At 40.8% G+C, this 19,906-nt stretch overlaps 1 protein-coding gene across 1 annotated transcript in view; it reads left to right on the forward strand.

Moving 5' to 3' along the window:
* Positions 1-19,906, forward strand: part of STOM (stomatin) — a 29,933-nt gene extending 10,027 nt beyond the window's left edge. Inside the window, exons 2-7 of the mRNA XM_059657784.1 lie at positions 2,975-3,078; positions 4,018-4,090; positions 7,305-7,387; positions 11,505-11,708; positions 12,863-12,997; positions 17,948-19,906. Of these exons, the coding sequence (XP_059513767.1) occupies positions 2,975-3,078; positions 4,018-4,090; positions 7,305-7,387; positions 11,505-11,708; positions 12,863-12,997; positions 17,948-18,142 (794 nt within the window). The 3' untranslated portion in view covers positions 18,143-19,906. The remainder of the gene's footprint in view (positions 1-2,974; positions 3,079-4,017; positions 4,091-7,304; positions 7,388-11,504; positions 11,709-12,862; positions 12,998-17,947) is intronic.

Genomic DNA, 19,906 nt, shown 5'->3' on the forward strand with positions numbered 1-19,906 from the left:
TATTATATTAAATGCTGAAAGGTATCCTTTAAGAAGAGGAAGAAGAAGAAAAAGGTAAAGATACAAATTATGAACAACAAACATGCATCTATCAACAAGTGAATCTAAGAATCAAGTGATTAAATAATCTGGTGATCATAATAGAATCAGGGACATAGAAAGGGAATGGACTGACTATTCTTGGGGGAGAAAGGGATGTGGGAGATGCGGAAAGAGACTGGACAAAAATCGTGCACCTATGGATGAGGACAGTGGGTGGGGAGTGAGGGCGGAGGGTGGGGCGGGAACTGGGAGGAGGGGAGTTATGGGGGGGGAAAAAGAGGAACAAATGTAATAATCTGAACAATAAAGATTTAATTAAAAAAATACTTCACAGGGCTTTGTAAGCAGTAAATGAGATATACATCTAAAGTAATTTAATACAGTGCACCTAGTGTATAATGAACCATTTAAAAAGGGCAAGGGAGATTGCATAATAACACCTGTTAGCAGCTGCTCCACAAGCCTCTATCAGGTGTTATTACTAGTATGTGGCCTTCTTGGTATAATCTCTCTGTGAATATGTGTATACCCCCCAAAATTACAACTTAGAAACCTCCAGGATTAAGTCAGATCACTTTTATTAAACATGCATAAGGATGTTTACCTCACACTATGACACAGGATCAGAATACTGCGAAGCCATAGATGACCAAAGTACTCTGTGTATTGGAGCACTTGACCTGGATGTAACTTGTGTCTCTCTTTTTCTCCCATGCCCCCAGCCTTAACTTTGCTTATTTTTTGGCCTCCTATTTATTCAGTTCTGTCTCTGCCATCTTTGCCCTGAGCAGTGACTGGCATACCTGTTCCCCTCTTGCCAATCTCCCTCCAATGATTAAAACAATTGCTGGAAATAGAGCAGGAGCCTTCTGTAGTTGATAAGAAAATTGATAGTATCCCTTGGCCTACTCATTCCCTCTGTTCTTCACAAACAAAGAAAAACAAACAAAAAATGAGGAAGACACTAGATACAGGAAGTAAAGGGAATTTTCCAGGATGATAGTGAAAGGCAATCACAGTGACAGCTAAGCACACCAACTGAGATAATGAGTACAGACTTGGCTCCAAGAGAGACTCTTTCTCGAAAGATGAAATTGATAAGAGTTCCTGACCCTTCTGAAAGATTTACACATTTGATGAAAAGTTTGAAGTTAAATTAATGAGCACCTGAAAACTAAGCAAAGGGGGGGGGGGGTGGGGGGGGGAAACGAAGCAAAGGGAAAAAACAACACAATGACTCCGGAGGATGGGGTGGGGGTGGGGGAGAGTTTATAGGAAAGGAAAACTATTCTTCACAACATGGCTTAGCTTTGAATTGCACTTTGATATTCATAATATAAAATTTGATATTGGTCTAATCAAAATTATGATGTTATTGAAAGGATGGTTATATTTATACTAGAGGCCCGATGCACAAAATTCATGCACAGGGGAGCGGGGGTCCCTCAGCCTGGCCTGCACCCTCTCGAAATCTGGGACCCTTTGGGAGATGTCCGACTGCCATTGGGCGAGACCCAGACCCAGCCAGTCCCACCTCTGTTAAGCCCCACTGGGCGGGGACAGTGTCATGTCCCCGCCCACCCACATGCCTGCCGCACACACAGCCTCCTGCTGATCGGTCATTACAGCGTGAGGGTGTCACAACCATTAGCACATTAGCTCTTCATTATATAGGATAGGGAAGGGAAGGAAAAAGAACTAAATTCTCTTCCATAGTGGAAAGTCAGTAGATAATGCTCAAAACTTGAAAAAGCAAGAAGTAACAAAATAAGCAAACTATTTGAAAACTTGGAGGTAAATACCAAAATAGCCCACAGCAGTTGCCTTTGAGGAAAGAGAAATTGGAAGAGGTGGACAGGGAACTGCTCTCTTTTTGTGTTAGTCTTGTAGAACTATTTGACTCTTTTAACTTGATGCAAGTATAACTGATGAAAAAAAAAAACTAAAACAGAAAAAGCATGAATGCATAGCAATAAAGGCTGAGGGTTAGGGTTATATCTAGAGGGAAGAAAAATAGGTTACAAATTTTATTATAGGAACATGTACAAGGAAAAGGTTTAGAAGAATATTATCTTTGGATTATGTAATGTTTCCCTTCTTTATACTTTTCTGAGTTTTTAGCATGGGATATAAATTATCTTTATAATCAGACAAAAAGCTATTTCATGTTACAGAAAAAAACAATTAGAAATGTGAGAGGAAAACTATGTACGAAGATGTTCATTACAGCATGTTTATAATCCTAAGATATCAAAAACAACTGTTTAATCAGTAAATATTTCATAAACTATGGTTCATATACCTAGTGAAATATTTTAGTGTCATTTTTAAAAAGATGATCTAAGTGAGTTTATCCTCATGTATAGTTTTCACCTTTAATTATGCTATACCCTCAGCTTAAATGTCCTTTTCCTTCTTTCCACTTTCTTTTCATTGGTATTTCCCAAACCATTACATCCCACAAGAAGGCCCTGTGACAACCATCATCACTTACCCACCGACCCCGCTCCACTCTCACCTCCATCCCAATTGTGTTACCCGTAATCTGTGTTTTCAAAATATTTTGAGCAGATACTCTATATTTGCGTTTGCCATCTAGTTTTATAATCTAATTATCTTTCTCACTAAACTTTCACCTTGATAGCTAGAATTGGTCTTATTCACTTTTATGACTGCAGTGCAAAGTACAGGGCATAATCAATATTAGGTGCTGGATAAAGAAAAGAATAATGTAAAAAATACTTGTGTTGTCATGTTAAGTAAATTAGGGAAAGTAGCACCTACACTTCAGGTTGTTATGAGGATTAGATGGGAAAATTCATGTAAAACATCTAGTATAATGCCAGGCATAGGTGCTCAGTGAATAAGAATGAAGATGGTGGCGATTGTGCTGGTAACAATGGTAAGAGCTGTGTATTTTTTGTTTTCACAGATAGCCCAGATACAGGCCTTGGAATTTGTGGATGGATTTTGGTGTATGTCTCATTCTTTTTAACAATTATAACTTTCCCATTATCAATATGGATGTGCATAAAGGTAAAGAATATTTCATCTACATCTGGGAAGGTGTCAACTCCTAACTACATAAACCCACTTTGTGTTTGCATGTGTGTTAAGAGAGATAGAGACCATACTGGCTTATAATTCTTTTTCCTTCATCTCTCTTTTGGAAAATTCACTCTGGTCACCTATTATATTAGAATCTTAAAGGTTCTTTTCAGCCATAGTTTAGTCCGTCTTTCCCGAAAGTTTAAAATCACCATTTACTGGATATGGGGTGGTCCTATGAGAATTGCTCCAGTCAGGATGCTGAGGTTTGACTGCTGGCTCCATTGTTTTTGGTGTGACCTTTACTATGTTTCCTCACCTGTAAAATGGGAGGAAATAATAACACTCACTCCATAGAGCCATTGTGAAGATCAAATGAATTAATGTAATTAAATGTGGTTGGCACATAAGTGCTTCCCAAATGCTGCTTATTTTTTCTATAAAGTTATTAATACTTTGATAAATGACTACAATTTACATATTTCTAAAATGATCAAAATGTGCTCCAAGAATTTTCAGGTAAGTTTATTATCATAATTTAAGAAATCAGGAGACAAACTATGAGAAGTTCATCTTTTTTCTTCCTGTATTAACAATGCAGGAGGTAATATTCAATAATGTTAACTAACAGCTGATGAGTGAGGTTATAGATAGATTTGCATCTCTATACTATTCTATACTTTCCAGATTTTAGACAATGAATATCTTTTGCTTTTATAATTAGTAAAAAATTAAGTAAATAAATATCATACTTAGTGGAGGTACTAAACATTGGACATATTTGTAGATATAATCTGGATTATAGAGAAGAAAACAAAATAGAGACATGTAAGCTGCTTAAAGCAGAAATATATATTTTAAAAGTTATGCATATAAATATTTGTACTGTTCATATTAAATTATTATTTATTTGTGTTTTTAATCTAGATCGTAAAAGAATATGAAAGAGCCATCATCTTTAGATTGGGTCGCATTTTACAAGGAGGAGCCAAAGGACCTGGTCAGTACTCAGATTCTAGATTTGAAGACTGACATTCTTCCTTTTATTGATGTGATTTCCCTTATAGTTTCTCTTCTCTGTTGACTTAGAAAAGAGTTCTTCATATAACAAAAGTTGTATAACAATAGCAGAGGTGCTAGACAGTCTTGATATAACTACCCTTTTCCTTCGTCTCCCTTCCCCTTCCCATTTGAGATAAGATTATCATGGGCTAGGAGTAGCTACAGCAGTGGAAGTTGGAGCATGAGAATCCCTACTAAAATAAAGGCTTTGAGTCATTGTTTTTGGCAAATTTCGATTAAGTTCCTACTGTGTTCCAAGCTCTGGGAATTCACGGGAGACTATAACACAGTTCCTGCCCTCAAGGATCTTACTGTCTAGTGGTGGGATACCAAGGGGACAGATAGTTACAGTCCCTTGTGATAAGTATTATGATCCAGGTAGTTGTGGAAACCCAGAGAGGAGTGACTGGCCCGAACTAGTAGGATGAGACAAGGCTTCCTGGAGGTGACAGTTTGGCTGAGTCTTGAGGCATGGAAAGGTATTAGGGGAGGCGTTCCCCCCAGAAATAGCAACATGTACAAAGCCATATAGAGAAGAGTACTTCAGGTTCCAGGACCTGCAGGTCGCTTAGCCCAGCCAGAGAGGAGGGCATGAGGAGAGGGGAATGAATGAAGAGGTAAGGGGAGCAGGTCATGCAGAACCTTGTGTGACTCATTCAGGAGTTTGTATTTCAAGAAAGATTGCTCTGCTTGCAGCTTAGAAAATGGATCGGAGGAGAGGCACTGGAAGAAATAGAAAGATAACTTGGAATCAATTGCATTGGTCTAGTGAAAACAGTGACAGTCACAGTGGAGTAAGGAAATGAAATCCACTGCCTTGGTAGGGACAGTTAGGATTGGGAACTGAGCAAGAGGAGTAAAGAATAACACTTCTAGCTTCTGGCTCATTCACTGAGATGAACTGGTGACTTATAGTCCATTAGGTTGCTGCTATTAGAATTTTTTTTTTAATTAAATCTTTATTGTTCAGATTATTACATTTGTTCCTTTTTTTTTTTCTCCCCATAACTCCCCTCCTCCCAGTTCCCGCCCCACCCTCCGCCCTCACTCCCCACCCACTGTCCTCATCCATAGGTGCACGATTTTTGTCCAGTCTCTTCCCACATCTCCCACACCCCTTTCCCCCCCAAGAATAGTCAGTCCATTCCCTTTCTATGTCCCTGATTCTATTATAATCAACAGTTCATTCTGTTCATCAGATTATTTATTCACTTGATTCTTAGATTCACTTGTTGATAGATGCATATTTGTTGTTCATAATTTGTATCTTTACCTTTCTCTTCCTCTTCCTCTTCTTAAAGGATACCTTTCAGCATTTCATATAATCCTGGTTTGATGGTGATGAACTCCTTTAGCTTTTCCTTATCTGTGAAGCTCTTTATCTGACCTTCAATTCTGAATGATAGCTTTGCTGGATAAAGTAATCTTGGTTGTAGTTTCTTGGTATTCATCACTTTGAATATTTCTTGCCACTCCCTTCTGGCCTGCAAAGTTTCTGTTGAGAAATCAGCTGACAGTCGTATGGGTATTCCCTTGTAGGTAACTGAGTTACTTTCTCTTGCTGTTTTTAAGATTCTCTCTTTATCTTTTGCTCTTGGCATTTTAATTATGATGTGTCTTGGTGTGGTCCTCTTTGGATTCCTTTTGTTTGGGGTTCTCCGCGCTTCTTGGACCTGTAAGTCCATTTCTTTCGCCAGGTGGGGGAAGTTTTCTGTCATTATTTCTTCAAATAGGTTTTCAATATCTTGCTCTCTCTCATCTTCTGGCACCCCTATAATTCTGATGTTGGTACGCTTGAAGCTGTCCCAGAGGCTTCTTACACTATCCTCGCATTTTTGGATTCTTTTTTCATTTTGCTTTTCCCGTTGGATGTTTTTTGCTTCCTCGCATTTCAAATCATTGACTTGATTCTTGCGCTCCTCTGGTCTGCTGTCGGGCGTCTGTTTAATATTCGTTATTTCAGACCGTGTGTGCTTAATTTCTAGTTGGTTCCCCAATATAAGATCGAGGGTCTTATTAGTTTTCGTGTAGATCTCATTAAGTCTATCGGCAGCTTCTAAACAGTTCTTGAGAGACCTTAAAAGTGTGGTTCTGAACTCTATTTCTTCCATTGACAATTTTGTCCTGTTTCTTTGTCTCCGCATTTTGTTATGCTTCTTTGGTGCACCCCCTAGTGGTCTTTGTTCGAAGTCTTATAGATAAATCTTGATTGTTGTAGCTAATTCCAGGGAGGGTTTGACCTCCAGGCCAAGTGGCTATGAGAATCAGCTGTGTCAGCAGTGAGAGAACTTCTGTCCTCTAGGGAGGTGCTAATCTAGCCTTTGCCTGAGGCTATCCGGTAAATGCCTCTGTGCAGGGCTTGGGCAGGGCGGGTCGCACAGAATCAACAGGGTGGGCCGGAGAGAGCAGTTATGGCGGCTCTCAGTCCTGTCCCCAGGGGCTCTGCCTCTCTGAGTCCCAGCACCCGCTGCAAAGCTCGGAGAGAAAGCTGCACTCGCTCTGACCGAAGCCAGACAGTCCTGCTTCTCCCGTTTGAGTCTGGGTCCCTAAAGACTCGCCCGGATCTGGAGCTCAGAGTCTGCGACTCCCTCCCGATTGAAAACAACAACCGCGCCCTCCGCCGCCAGCCCGCTCCGCGCACTCCGCACCTCAGAATTTGACTTCAGCCCTGCGCCTCCTCTGAGTGTCCGTATGCGTTTCTCTTTCCTCCTAGTTGTAGGACTTCCACTCAGCCAGCGTTCCTGTGGTTCTGGGTGATGTCCGTTCCATGTTTTAGTTTCACTTTTGAAGTAGTTGTTCAAAGCAGCAAACTCCGGCGTTAACCTATGCCGCCATCTTGGTTCTCCGCTGCTATTAGAATTGAAGGGTGAAGTAGACCGTTTAGATCAGTGATGGCGAACCTATGACATGTGAACTCATTTTTTTGGTTGATTTTTCTTTGTTAAATGGCATTTAAATATATAAAATAAATATCAAAAATGTAAGTCTTTGTTTTACTATGGTTGCAAATATCAAAAAATTTCTATAGGTGACACGACACCAGAGTTAAGTTAAGGTTTTTCAAAATGCTGACACGCCGAGCTCAAAAGGTTCGCCATCACTGGTTTAGAAGCTGGTATCTCTCAGTAATCTTCTATGGATCTTTGTTGCAGGTTTGTTTTTTGTCCTGCCGTGCACTGACACCTTTGTCAAAGTGGACATGAGAATTATTTCATTTGATATTCCTCCTCAAGAGGTAAGGTGGTCTTTTGCTATGAGTAACTGAAATACCATGTGTGAAAGGGCTTGACAGTGAGAGGCAGCAGGTGTAGTGGTTAGAGCATAGTTTTAGAGCCTGTCTGCCTTTGACCTTTTCTAGCTGTGTGACCTTGAAAAGGTTTTTAATTTCTCTGAACCTCAGTTTCCTAATCTATAAAATAGAGATTATAATAACAGGACCTATTATATAGGGTTTTTGTGACAACTAAATGAGTTATATGTAAAGCACTTCGAATAGTGGCTGACAGTTAAGTGCTATATAAGTGCTTATTACTTATAAAACACAGTGTAATGTGAATGTAAGTATAATGTTAACATCATCATTGTCATTTTTACTACCACATTTCTCCTCTCTGGGTTTTCTGGCAGAAAATCCTGTTTAGTATAATATTCTTCTTCCTCAAGTTCTTGATTTTATTCTAGATAAATTGGTTAAAAAACCAAAGAATTAGAAACTGCTTATTTGGCATTTTCAATAAAGCATATAATGTTTTAGATTAGTAATTATTTCATGCTTTTTCAAACTACTTCACAAATACTATCACAGCTGAAACAGCAGAATCCCTAGAAAGTATATAGTTGTTGTAAGACAAAGGAATTCCTCCAGATTACAGTGGCAGAAGCAAGACGGAAAGCCAGCTCTTTGTATTCCCTGTCTGGTGCTTTGTGCATAACTCCATGCTAAATGCATTCTGCATTAGCCCCCTGGTGGCCCTTTAAGGGAGAGGTGGCCATGCTGATACTGATGTCTAAGGAGGATAATAACTATTGCAGACAGAAAGCCTAACGTCATGATGAAGTGAGGCACAGAAAAATACTGTCAGTATTTCCTGGCCAAAAGCAAGGTATCCAGCAGGGTGGTGGAGCCTGGCCATGCTGCCTTCTCTTGTCACAAAATCCAGAAACCAGCTTTGGAACTTCCTTGCTGCTACAGAGCCAAGTAGTTGGTGAGGTCAGACCTTATAATCCACACATACGTTGTGACATCAGAAATCATTTTTGCCCCCAAGAACAAGATTGAGAGCATTACTGTGTTCTCTGCATGTTTTCCCATCTTTCAGGAAAGTCTGATTCTCAGAAGGACCCCCCCCCTTTCAGGGTAGCTGTTTCCTCTATAAACGTTGTAGGCATCTGGCAGGCTCGCCCTCTGCTTTCCTGCCAGCTGCTGAACGCAGAGCGGATCGGAACTTGGCAGGCAGGCCTTTTTCCGATCCCCTGTGAACTTACTGTGAGGGAGGTAAACACGCTGCTATGGTAAACAGCAGGCAGAGCGGCTGCAGCGTTAGAAAGCTCCCACTGTGGCAAAGTCACTGTCAAGAATTTGTTTAGGAATGATACACATTTTCCCATCACATCATGGGAAAGAATTAACTTTCACAGAAGATGGTAATGTACATACCAGTTGTAAATACATTTATTTATAAATCTCCCACTTCTCTTTCAAGTTAGAAGTATATTTAGATTCCTAAAAAAAGGATTACTGCTTTGATCTGGCAGGGCTAAACAGCTCTGTAATATAATTGTCATTACTCTTTTCTATTTCCATAGCTCTTAACACTTTCAAGAGGGCTTCCTTCACAAACATGTTCTTGTTTGATCTTCAAAGAAATTTATGTAGAATTGGGCAGTATTATTACCCCCATCTCACAAATGAGGAATCTGTAAATCAAATAGTTTTTAAAATATATATATATATATTTTACTGATTTCAGAGAAGAAGGGAGAAGGAAAGAGAGATAGAAGCATCAATGATGAGAGAGAATCATTGATCGGCTGCCTCCTGCAGGCCCCCCACTGGAGATCGAGCCCGCATGTGCCCTGACCAGGAATTGAACCGTGACTTCCTGGTTCATAGGTTGGCGCTCAACCACTGAGCCAAGCTGGCTGGGGGCTGTAAGTCAAACCATTTAAAAGCTAGAGATCACCAAGAGGTACAGGCAGAGTTGAAACTCCAGGTCTCCTAACTCTTACTCCCGTGCTCCTCATCAATCACTGTATTCCTAAGAACATGTTTCAATTTAAATCATCTCTTGCTTATTGATGACTTGCTAGGTATCAAGCATTCTGCTGGTGATAGAGATACAGAGACAAACTGCCCTCAAGAAATTCATAGTCTAATAGAGAAATAGTATCACTGCAGTGAGATGCAAAAGGAAGGGCATACTCTGCCAAGTGGGTCAGGGAAGTTTCACAGAGAAAAGGACATGGAGCCGTGTCTTGAATGATGAGTAAGAATGTGCCAGTCTGATGTGATGAGGGAGAGAGGACGGGACATCCAGGCAGAGGGGACATCTGCACAAAGGCCAGGGGACATGGAACATGCTGCACCTCTTCTAGTATAGTGTGGGCAGGAGGGAGTGGGATAGAGTGAGGCCAGAGAGCCAAATGCCAAAGGGCCAGGCATCAAGGGACTTGTATACCAAACTAAGGACTTTGCCCTGTAGGGGGTAAGAAACATTGGCACGTTGTGTCCAATGAAGTGTTTTTATATAGCATGCTGTAAAGATATTTTTACCCTGACTCGCCCTGTAAAAACATTCCCCATTCACATTCTGTTCTAGTAATGCTGTGCTACTTATAGTTCTAGTAATACTTATAAACCCAGGCTCTCCCATATACATTATGTTCTCTGCCTTGAATACTCTTTCACTCTACCCTCCACCCTCTGAAAACTTTTATTCCTTCTTTCAAGACTGAGTTCAAGTACCATTCCTGCCACCCACAACTGCTCATTTTTTGCTCCTTAAAGTCTCCCTTGGTTCCTCAGCCTCTTTGAAAGTAGGAACCAAGTGGGAATGCAGACTGGTGCAGCCACTATGGAAGACAGTATGGAGTTTCCTTAAAAAACTGAAAATGGAACTCCCATTTGACCCTGTGATCCCACTTCTAGGAATATATCCCAAGAAACCAGAAACACCAATCAGAAAGGATATATGCACCCCTATGTTCATAGCAGCACAATTCACCATAGCTAAGATCTGGAAACAGCCTAAGTGCCCATCAGTAGATGAATGGATTAGAAAACTGTGGTACATCTACACGATGGAATACTATGCTGCTGTAAAAAGGAAGGAACTCTTACCATTTGCAACGTCATGGATGGAACTGGAGAGCATTATGCTAAGTGAAATAAGCCAGTCAATAAAGGAAAAATACCACATGATCTCACTCATTCATGGACAATAGAGACCATTATAAACTTTTGAACAATAATAGATACAGAGGCAGAGCTGCCTCAAACAGATTGTCAAACTGCAGCGGGAAGGCCGGGGAGGGTTGGGGGGCAGGAGGTAGGGGGGTAAGAGATCAACTAAAGGACTTGTATGCATGCATATAAGCATAACCAATGGACATAAGACACTGGGGGATAGGGGAGGCTAGGGGACTGTCTAGGGCGGGGGGATAAAATGGATACATATGTAATACCCTTTGTAATACTTTAAGCAATAAAAAAAAAAATTTAACAAAAAAAAAAAAAAAAGAAAGTAGGAACCAAGGTTTTTCCTACCTTGGTTCATACAACATTGCCTACTACTAAGTGGTGTCTCATTTGTTCAATGATTGAGTCATGTAATGGAATTACTGAATAACTGAATGTGTTTTATAAAAATTTTAAAGACTCTCTGAGCTTTCCTATTTTAGGCCATCTGATCTGCTATAACAAAATAACATAGTCGGGGTGGCTTATAAACTTATTTCTCACAGTTCTGGCGGCTAGGAAGTCCAAGATCAAGGTATCAGCAGATTCAGTGTCCGATGAGGGCCTGCTTCCTGGATCATAGATGACTGTCTTTTCCTGTGTCCTCATGTGGCAAAAGGGGTGAGGGAGCTCTCCAGGGTTTCTTTTATAAGGGTACTAATCCCACTCATAAGGGCTTTACCCTCATGACCTAATCACCCCCATAACCAAATACCAACACATTGGGGATTAGGTTTCAACAAATGAATTTTGAGGGAACACAAACATTCAGTCGATAGAACTTTCTAAAGAAATCAGCTAGCATTATAAGAAGTTGTATAGAACAACATTCCTTGCAGTTACATTAAAGGAAGAGCTGGCTGACAGATGTAACATTGCTTCCTTTACATTGTAGATCCTCACCAAGGATTCTGTGACAGTTAGTGTGGATGGTGTGGTCTATTACCGCGTTCAGAATGCAATCCTGGCTGTGGCAAATATCACCAACGCCGACTCGGCAACCCGTCTGTTGGCACAGACTACTCTGAGGAATGTCCTGGGCACCAAGAATCTTGCTCAGATCCTCTCTGACAGAGAAGAAATTGCACACAACATGCAGGTGAGGAGTGCGCCAATGCTGTACCTCACGAGAAATTGAAAATGGAAGCAAAGGCTCAATGATTGAGAACTCACCAATTCAAGTTGGGGAGCTACTAGCCTTTTTTCCTCGTAGAAAGGTTTTCCCAAACTTGGTGGAGGGGGATGTTTTTCGCACAAATAGTTCATGGGTGATAACACTCAGAAGCATGCATTACTTTTTTCTTTCCAGTGTGTATTTTTTCCAGAATTAGTATTCTTTTTTTAAAAAATATATTTTATTGATTTTTCACAGAGAGGAAGGGAGAGAGATGGAAAGTTAGAAACATCGATGAGAGAGAAACATCGATCAGCTGCCTCCTGCACATCTCCCACTGGGGATGTGCCCACAACCCAGGTACATGCCCTTGACCGGAATCGAACCTGGGACCTTTCAGTCCGCAGTCCGACGCTCTATCCACGGAGCCAAACCGGTTTCGGCCAGAATTAGTATTCTTTAGCATAATAGTTCCGAGGCCATTTTGCATAGCACGAGTGCTGTTAAAGCTGTATTCTCTGTGTGAGTCCCATGACTTCCTTGGCAAGTCTTATGCTTTCCCATGTTGCATGAGTAATAGATGATGAATTAAACCTGACCTGTTCAAAAGCACTATAAATCTAAACTCTTACTATTTGTTTAGACTTCATTGTGTGTAAAATCTATGATCTGATTTGATAACCACAATAACTATAGGAAATAGATAGTATCATTTCATTCCTACCATTGTAAAGGGAGAAAGTCGAAGCACAAAGTAACATGGTTTGCACAGAGTCACATTAGCTTGGGAGTAATACTGTGCTGCTATAGTTTTAGTAATACTTATACTAGAAGTGATACTAGTTCTAAGAAGTAGTTTTATTGGAATACAGCCACACCCATTGGTTGATGTATTACCCATGGCTGCTTTTGACCTACAGTGGCAGGGTTAAATAGTTGTGGCAGAGGATCTGAGAATCAATAATTACTATCTGGTCTTTTTAGAGAAAGTTTGCCTGCATCAGCTTATTAGTAACACAATCAGGGTCAGCTCCTTAGTGAGCCAGCGCCTTATCTGCTCCCAGTCCCAATGCATACAGCGACCTTGGGCCTCTGGACTGGGGCTGAACACTTTAGCTTGCCTTCTCTCTTCCCATCAGAGTACCCTGGACGAAGCCACTGATGACTGGGGAATCAAGGTGGAGCGTGTGGAAATTAAGGACGTGAAACTCCCTGTGCAGCTCCAGAGGGCTATGGCTGCCGAAGCGGAAGCATCCCGGGAGGCCCGGGCCAAGGTCATTTTTTTTTTAGTTTGTTTTTCCTATTGAATTTTCTTTAATTACAAAAAGCAAAACATGTTTGTTATAAAAATTAGAAATAATCCTGAATATTTCGTAAAGATAAAACCCCTCCCTGTCACTTTAAATGGTATCTCTGCAGAGGTGACCGCTCTTAACAGTTTAGTGTATTCACTTCCGGTTATTATTTGGGGTTTATTTGGGTTTTATCTGACTAGGTTGATAGACTGTTGGCTTGTTTGTTTTACAGAAGTAGGTCACACTATGCATATTGCTCTGCACCTTGCTCTTTTTGCTTCACATCACGTGGACATAGCAGTACACACAGTTATCTCATTACTTTATTGACCATTTTCTGTACTTTAGTCTCCCAATTGCCTATAAAGGACAGATTACAGTTCTGACTTCAGAGCAAATGGGCAACCTCATCGGTTTGCTTACCATTCATTTCTTTCGTCTTCTTTCATTCTCTCTTTTCTCTGTATCTTCTTTCTTCTTCCTGTTTCCTCTTCCTCTCTCCTTGTTTATTTTTCACTTTTCTTTCTTTGGTGTCTGCTCTTTCCCCTCTTTCTTTTCATCATCATCCCTGCCTATGTCTGAACCCTGCATCGATACATGACCCTCTGAGAGGTGCTAAAGGCAATACTTGCTGACTTAAGCTAAAGAAGAGGATCCATTGAGAGGATAATGCATAAGGACCCAGGGATATCTCACCAAACCCAAGGGTAGGAAATAGAATTGAGCCTCATCAACATTGGAGCCAGGGAACTAAAAGGAGTCAAGACTGAAGGGAGTGAGTCATTTCACTTCCTGAGCCGAATCTCACTGCAGATGGTTTGAAGGGGAGACTGTCTGGCTCCAGTTGAACAGTGACGGAGACAGACCAGCCCTGATTCCAGATTCAAGGCAGAGGATTATCTTTGGTCCAACTTGGGTCACAGGGTAAAGTCAGGTGCTAATCAGGTCGCAGAGCCCCTTGCCTGTGAAGGTGTGGAGGAATAGGAGAGTTTTGGTAGGAGGCGTTACTGTGGACTTGACAGAGCTCCCAAGACATAGGAGCAGACCAATTTGTCATTGTTGTTGGAAAAATAGCAGTAGCTGGTATAACTGGCTAACTACAGAATCCTGCCATTCTCTTAGAATGCCCTTTAAGCCACAAATGGGTCACTGTAATTCCTTAGCCAACCCCAAATAGAATAGTAGCTCATTTGACACAATATATCCAGAATGTTCTACTAACCAGACATTTTATGTTTTTCTAATGTGGTCATTGATGCTTGTGATGCTAACCTGAGGACACAACAGAACTTCCAAGTGCTTCCTCTCAAACTCATCACATAAGACTAAATTATATTTGTGATAATGTTACATATGCCCTACTAGAATCTACTTATTTTGAAAATTAGGAATCACCTATATCTGGAATATGTCATTAACCAAAAGCCTCATTTTCAACTCATCAAAATTTGTCATACAGAGACTACATAGACTATCAGCCCAAAGGGCCCTTAGAGATGATCTTCTGAAGGTGACAAATACCTGGCCCAGAAGCCGCTGCTCTGCCCTCCTATTCCCATGCCAGTAATTAACCACAGCACTGTTTTCCACTGAGCTTAGACCTGACCTTCTATAGCACTCTAGGCAACAATCCTCAACTGCTTGGAATTGGCTCTAAGAATCTTCAGAACTTTGTAATTGAAGTTCTGCTAGGAATATTGGAAACTACCCCAATGTCCATTGGTAGTTGCATGGATAAGTATGGTTTATTGGAATGAAGGAATACTATACAACAAAGTGAATGAGCATACAAGTGCGTGCTCCTGAAAATAATGAGAAAGGAGCCAGTCACAAAAGGCAGACTCTCCCACCAGTTTTACAATATATTGGCTGAATCTCTTTCAAGTTTTTAGATCAACTCCTAATGGCTTGAAATGTAATCTCTTTTATGCTGCTTTCTTCCTTATTTCCTTTTTCACGACCCTCAGAAAAATGTGTGACGTGCTTTCAAGCTCCTATTTCCTGGCCTGGTCATCTGTTAATTGAGAGGGTGGAGTGCAAAAATACAGATCGCCTTTCTCTGCCCTTCTCCCAGCCCAGCCCACCTGGGCTGCTGAAGGAGGCAGCAGTACCAATCCCACATACTTGAAAATACCAGATTTTAAAATGATGGTCTATAAGTAAAAAGTGTTTATTGACATGGGATTACTGTGCATTTGGCAAAAGCCCCACATGCTTCTTGCTTCACTTTCTAAGATCCTATCCACACTGTATACTTGGCCTATATTTAGACAAAGCCAGTGGTATTGGATTCACATCTCTGGCAGCTCCCTCAGAGCAGCTTTTCTATTAACAAAATGTGTGTCCATCCTGGTGGGTCTGGCTTCCCTGCCAAGAGATCGTGTATTGATTGATAGTGGGAGATGAGGTATCTTTGCAGTTGGTCTATGTCCAGACAAAAAAAAAGTACCTAATTGGACATCTGAGATGACATGGAAAAAAATCAGAGCCCGCTGACCGCGTGGCAGGTGTATTGTGCACTCTCTACTGTGCGTTACAGGATTCTCTTTGAGCACATCTGGCACGTGCCCCATCTCACAGACGTAGGTAGGACATAATGGTTTGTCTTGATTGATTAAGCTCTTTATCCTCTAAAAGGTCCTTTCTCTCAGTAAGTACCATATCCTGTATCCCCTCTCTCACTGAATAGCACTATCCAGGCGGCCGAAACCTAGAAACCTGGGACTCGGCCTCTGTGCCTTCTTCCTCCCCATACACAGTCCTCCTCCAGAATCCTCTCTCCCTCCTGAATAGCCCCCATCCATCTCCTCCTCTGTCCCCAACACCAGTGCATTGCACCAACCACCCTGAAGCACTTCCACTAACAGCTTTTAGTCTCCTCCCTTCGACCCTCAGATATCTGTCGGTGTGTTCTCAAACCTGCATCTGATGAGGTTATCTACATGAAACCTTCCAGTGGCTTCCCATTGCCTGTAGAATGAAGACCAATGCCCTGGCCTCCACCGGACTCCAGATCCTGCCCGTTCCCCCCTACCTTTCCCCTCTTCCTCATGCACTATTCAGCACTCAGAGTTTTTTTGGAATACACCAGCTTTTGCAAACCTCATCTTAATCCAAACAACAGTGCTTTCATTCTATAATGTTGAACTTCTATCACCTCACCACCTCACCCTCTGCACAAAGTGCTGTCCTGGTGGTGCAGCACTGGGCCTCATACAGATCTCTGTCAGCATTTGCCGCGCTGCAGTGAAGTGACCTATTTCCATGGCTGTCTTCCTTACTTGTCCAGGAGCTGAGGGAGGCAAGGAAGTTCCTGCTTTGTCCCTAGCCCCTGCATGGGGCTTGACACCTAGGAGGCCCCCAAAGTTTACTAGAGAAGAGAATGAAATTTCACTGCTCATAAGACCATGGCTTTCTGTTCTGATATTCACAGGAACATTACAAACCACTAATATTTTTAGATCCATGAGAACAACCTAGTGAAACTGTACTCTTAATATTGGTGATTATGGTATATTTATACCTCTTCTCTTAGGATTATGAATTAAAGCTAACTGCCAGGGCTGATTTGGCTTTTGAATCTTTTATGAATAGATCCAAAAATCAAGTCCTGACTTGTCACTTGCCATTCCTATAGAATAGCTTCTGTTCATACATCAACACTTAATATACCTTCTCTGTCTTCCTCCTATAAAGTAGGTGTTATTCTATTTTAAGAATAAGAAACTGAGGCTCAGAATGTTAAATAACCCGAGGACATTCAGCTAGTAAGGGGGAGGTCTGGGATGTGAATTCAAGTTCATCTAAGTCCAAAGGCCCTACTCTCCCCACTACTTCAGAACCTTAAACATTTTTTCCCATGTAATCCTAAAAGAATTTAGGAAAACGGTTGTTTCATCACACATTTTAAATAGAATATAACATTTCTCATTTTAAATTTATATACTGTCAAGTGCGTAATTCCTGGCATGTTTTAAATATTGATATTTAAAAATAACCTGCTAACATCATTTTTAAAAATGTATCCAGCGAAATTTAAATAACATAATGACTTCATCATCTATTTAAAAATATGTGAATAAGCTCTTTTTTAACAACCAGGAATTTTTCATGGTTCATTTTTCTCCTTGAACTTATATTTCCATTTCACCACTACCACGAATTTCTTTTCCTAATATAATCTATTTATTCATGAATTATTTTATTGCCCTACTGCAACACATTTAGTCTATAAGTTAAAATTATTTTACTTCCTCTGATTACAAACTATAAATGTTTCAGAATTTCTCCTAAATACATAAGTTTTTACTAGAAATGCTTCTCTTAATGAGATGAATGAGAAACGAATTCATGTAGATGGCCGTTACTTATTGCTAGAATGAGAGAAGACTCAGCATCAATTTTATTACTTTTCATTTTTATAGGTATAAAGACTAAGAAAACTTGTTTAAATAAATAAATAGATGAAAGTGGAGGTTTAATGTCATGCAATTCTTGGCATTGCCTCTGAATTTATGTGCTAAAAAATAATACAGTGATCTTTCACACACAAAAATATTTTTAATGGTCTAGCATTTTTCAGCTCGATAAGGTCTTCTTTCCTTTCTTTGAAATCCAAGAATTGGAGATCTCTCTGACTTGCAGATATATGTGTATGTAGTCATAAGAGTCGTTCACTTTCTCAACCCACACACAGTATTTTGAATTGTCTCTTTGTTTGGTGCCCTGGAAAATGGGAGATAGGCAATAGTAAAAAAGGATGTCTTGACCTCAGGCACATGCTCAGTTACAGGAAAAAGAACATGGAAACTAGTAACTGGAAGTGGATTTCTTTAAAACTATTCTGGCCTATTCCCTGGAAAGTTTTGCGATTGCTGCTTGGCACCTGCTGTTTTCTCCAGTTTGATCCTTCCTTCTGCTGTTCCACAGGTCATTGCAGCCGAGGGAGAAATGAACGCATCCAGGGCTCTGAAAGAAGCCTCCATAGTCATCAGTGAATCTCCTGCGGCCCTTCAGCTCCGGTACCTTCAGACACTAACCACCATCGCTGCCGAGAAAAACTCCACCATTGTCTTCCCTCTGCCCATAGATATGTTGCAAGGCATGATGAGGGGAAAGCAGTGAGGCCTAGAGGCCAACACAGAGATGAGCTCTTCCCTTCGAGGATGATGTGGGGACCAAATTAGCCTTTAACCCCTAGGGAGAGGGCAGGGTGGGAACCCTGACTACTCTCTCTCCCTTTCCTTTTCCATATATCGAGAGTGATGTTCTTAGAATGTACAGGGATCCTAGCAACAGGTAAAGATTGTCAGCTTGTAAATACTGTATGTGAGAGAGATTTATATAAGATAATCTCTTACTCTTTAAATATTGAACTCCACATTTTTAGATCATTATGTACTAGGTTAACGCCCTCTTTTTTTGACTTTCATGGAATTATTCTACACCCTCTATCAGGAGCCGGGCCAAAGGAAACCACCACCTGACACCCTTGGCTGGACAAATGCTTTCAAAAGACAGTGACCTTAAGCTACAACCAGCTTCTCTGGGCCACATGTGCCTTACTTCCGGGGAATCTTACTTCAGGCAATTTTGTAACATCCGTTTACTTTCTAAATCCAAACCATGTTTCAAAATAATCCTCACTTGAGACTAGGCATTCTCTTGCCAGTACCTGTCAGCTCTGGAGGAAGGTCAAGATCAATGAAAATGATTACCCTAACCTTTGAAAGACTTTTAAATCCACTATAATAGGGGTCCTTTGAAATAATGTGGCCCTTCAAATTAGCTAAATACCTGTCACGCAAGTGCTTTTTTCTCACTTTTGCCTATTTTCATATATCAGATCCTAAATAGTTTTGATTTTTTAAATAAAAATTTGAGTTCTACAAATAGTTGTCTTTATAGCCAATTGACTAGCCTAAGAACTAATACTTTTTTAAAAAAAAATCTTCAGAAAACCATTGTATTTTACTCTCTGCATGCTATTAATTATTGCATTCTGGGAAATATCTCAGTTATCTATCTCATTCATTAAATGTGTAAAGAATTCACAATATATTGAGCACGTCATGTCCAATAAGCTTGGGAAAACCCTGTCAAACTGAGGATATCTATATAGATGTCTATCTTTTTCATTTGCCTACTTGTTCTTTTTCTATCATGTATGTTGATGCTGAAGAAGGAAGTGGTTAGCCCTTTTGAACCGCAGTTGCTTAATCTGTGATATTAGGAGGCACCTTTTATTTCACAAGCACCTGTGACTGAGCAAGCTTGCATTCTTCTTACTGGTCTAGAATTCCGGCTGGTGACATTTGTGTCACCTCCTCTTTGGGGCTGAGTTCACCTAGAGAAGTCTAAGAATAGCTGCTTCCTTACCCAGAGCCGCTCTTCATACCTGTCCTTACCCAGATCACTGTCAATCCTAGCCTGCGAGGGTCCCCTCCCCTACACTCCATTTCCACATTTATTTTAGAAAACCTCGAACCACCGTGTATCCTAATTCCCGGCTTAGTTTATGAGTTATATATGATTGAACTCAACTGGCATTTGTAATTTGAAAATAATGATTTTATCTCCTTTGGGTCGTGGCTCACCCTTGACCACTGAGGACCAGAAAACAACCTGCTCAAAATCTCTTCCCGGACTTAGAGTAACAATGCTTTCTGTTCCTTGAGTTTCCTTGTCTCCAGATACCAAGCAGTCTCTGCTTTTCTGCCTTGTGTCTTCAAAGCCCAGAGTCTGGAATGAAATCGCCTGGGAGGGAGGAGGTCTAGGATGAGTGTGAGTGCAAGAGTGTGTTCCAAGCAGTCTCCCCTCCCAATGCTGTACGTAATAAAGAGCGAGCTTGTCCCAACTTTCTTTGGGTGCGAGCTGTTTCTTCCTGCA

This window comes from Myotis daubentonii, chromosome 11, assembly GCF_963259705.1.
Source record: "Myotis daubentonii chromosome 11, mMyoDau2.1, whole genome shotgun sequence".
Classification (NCBI taxonomy): domain Eukaryota; kingdom Metazoa; phylum Chordata; class Mammalia; order Chiroptera; family Vespertilionidae; genus Myotis; species Myotis daubentonii.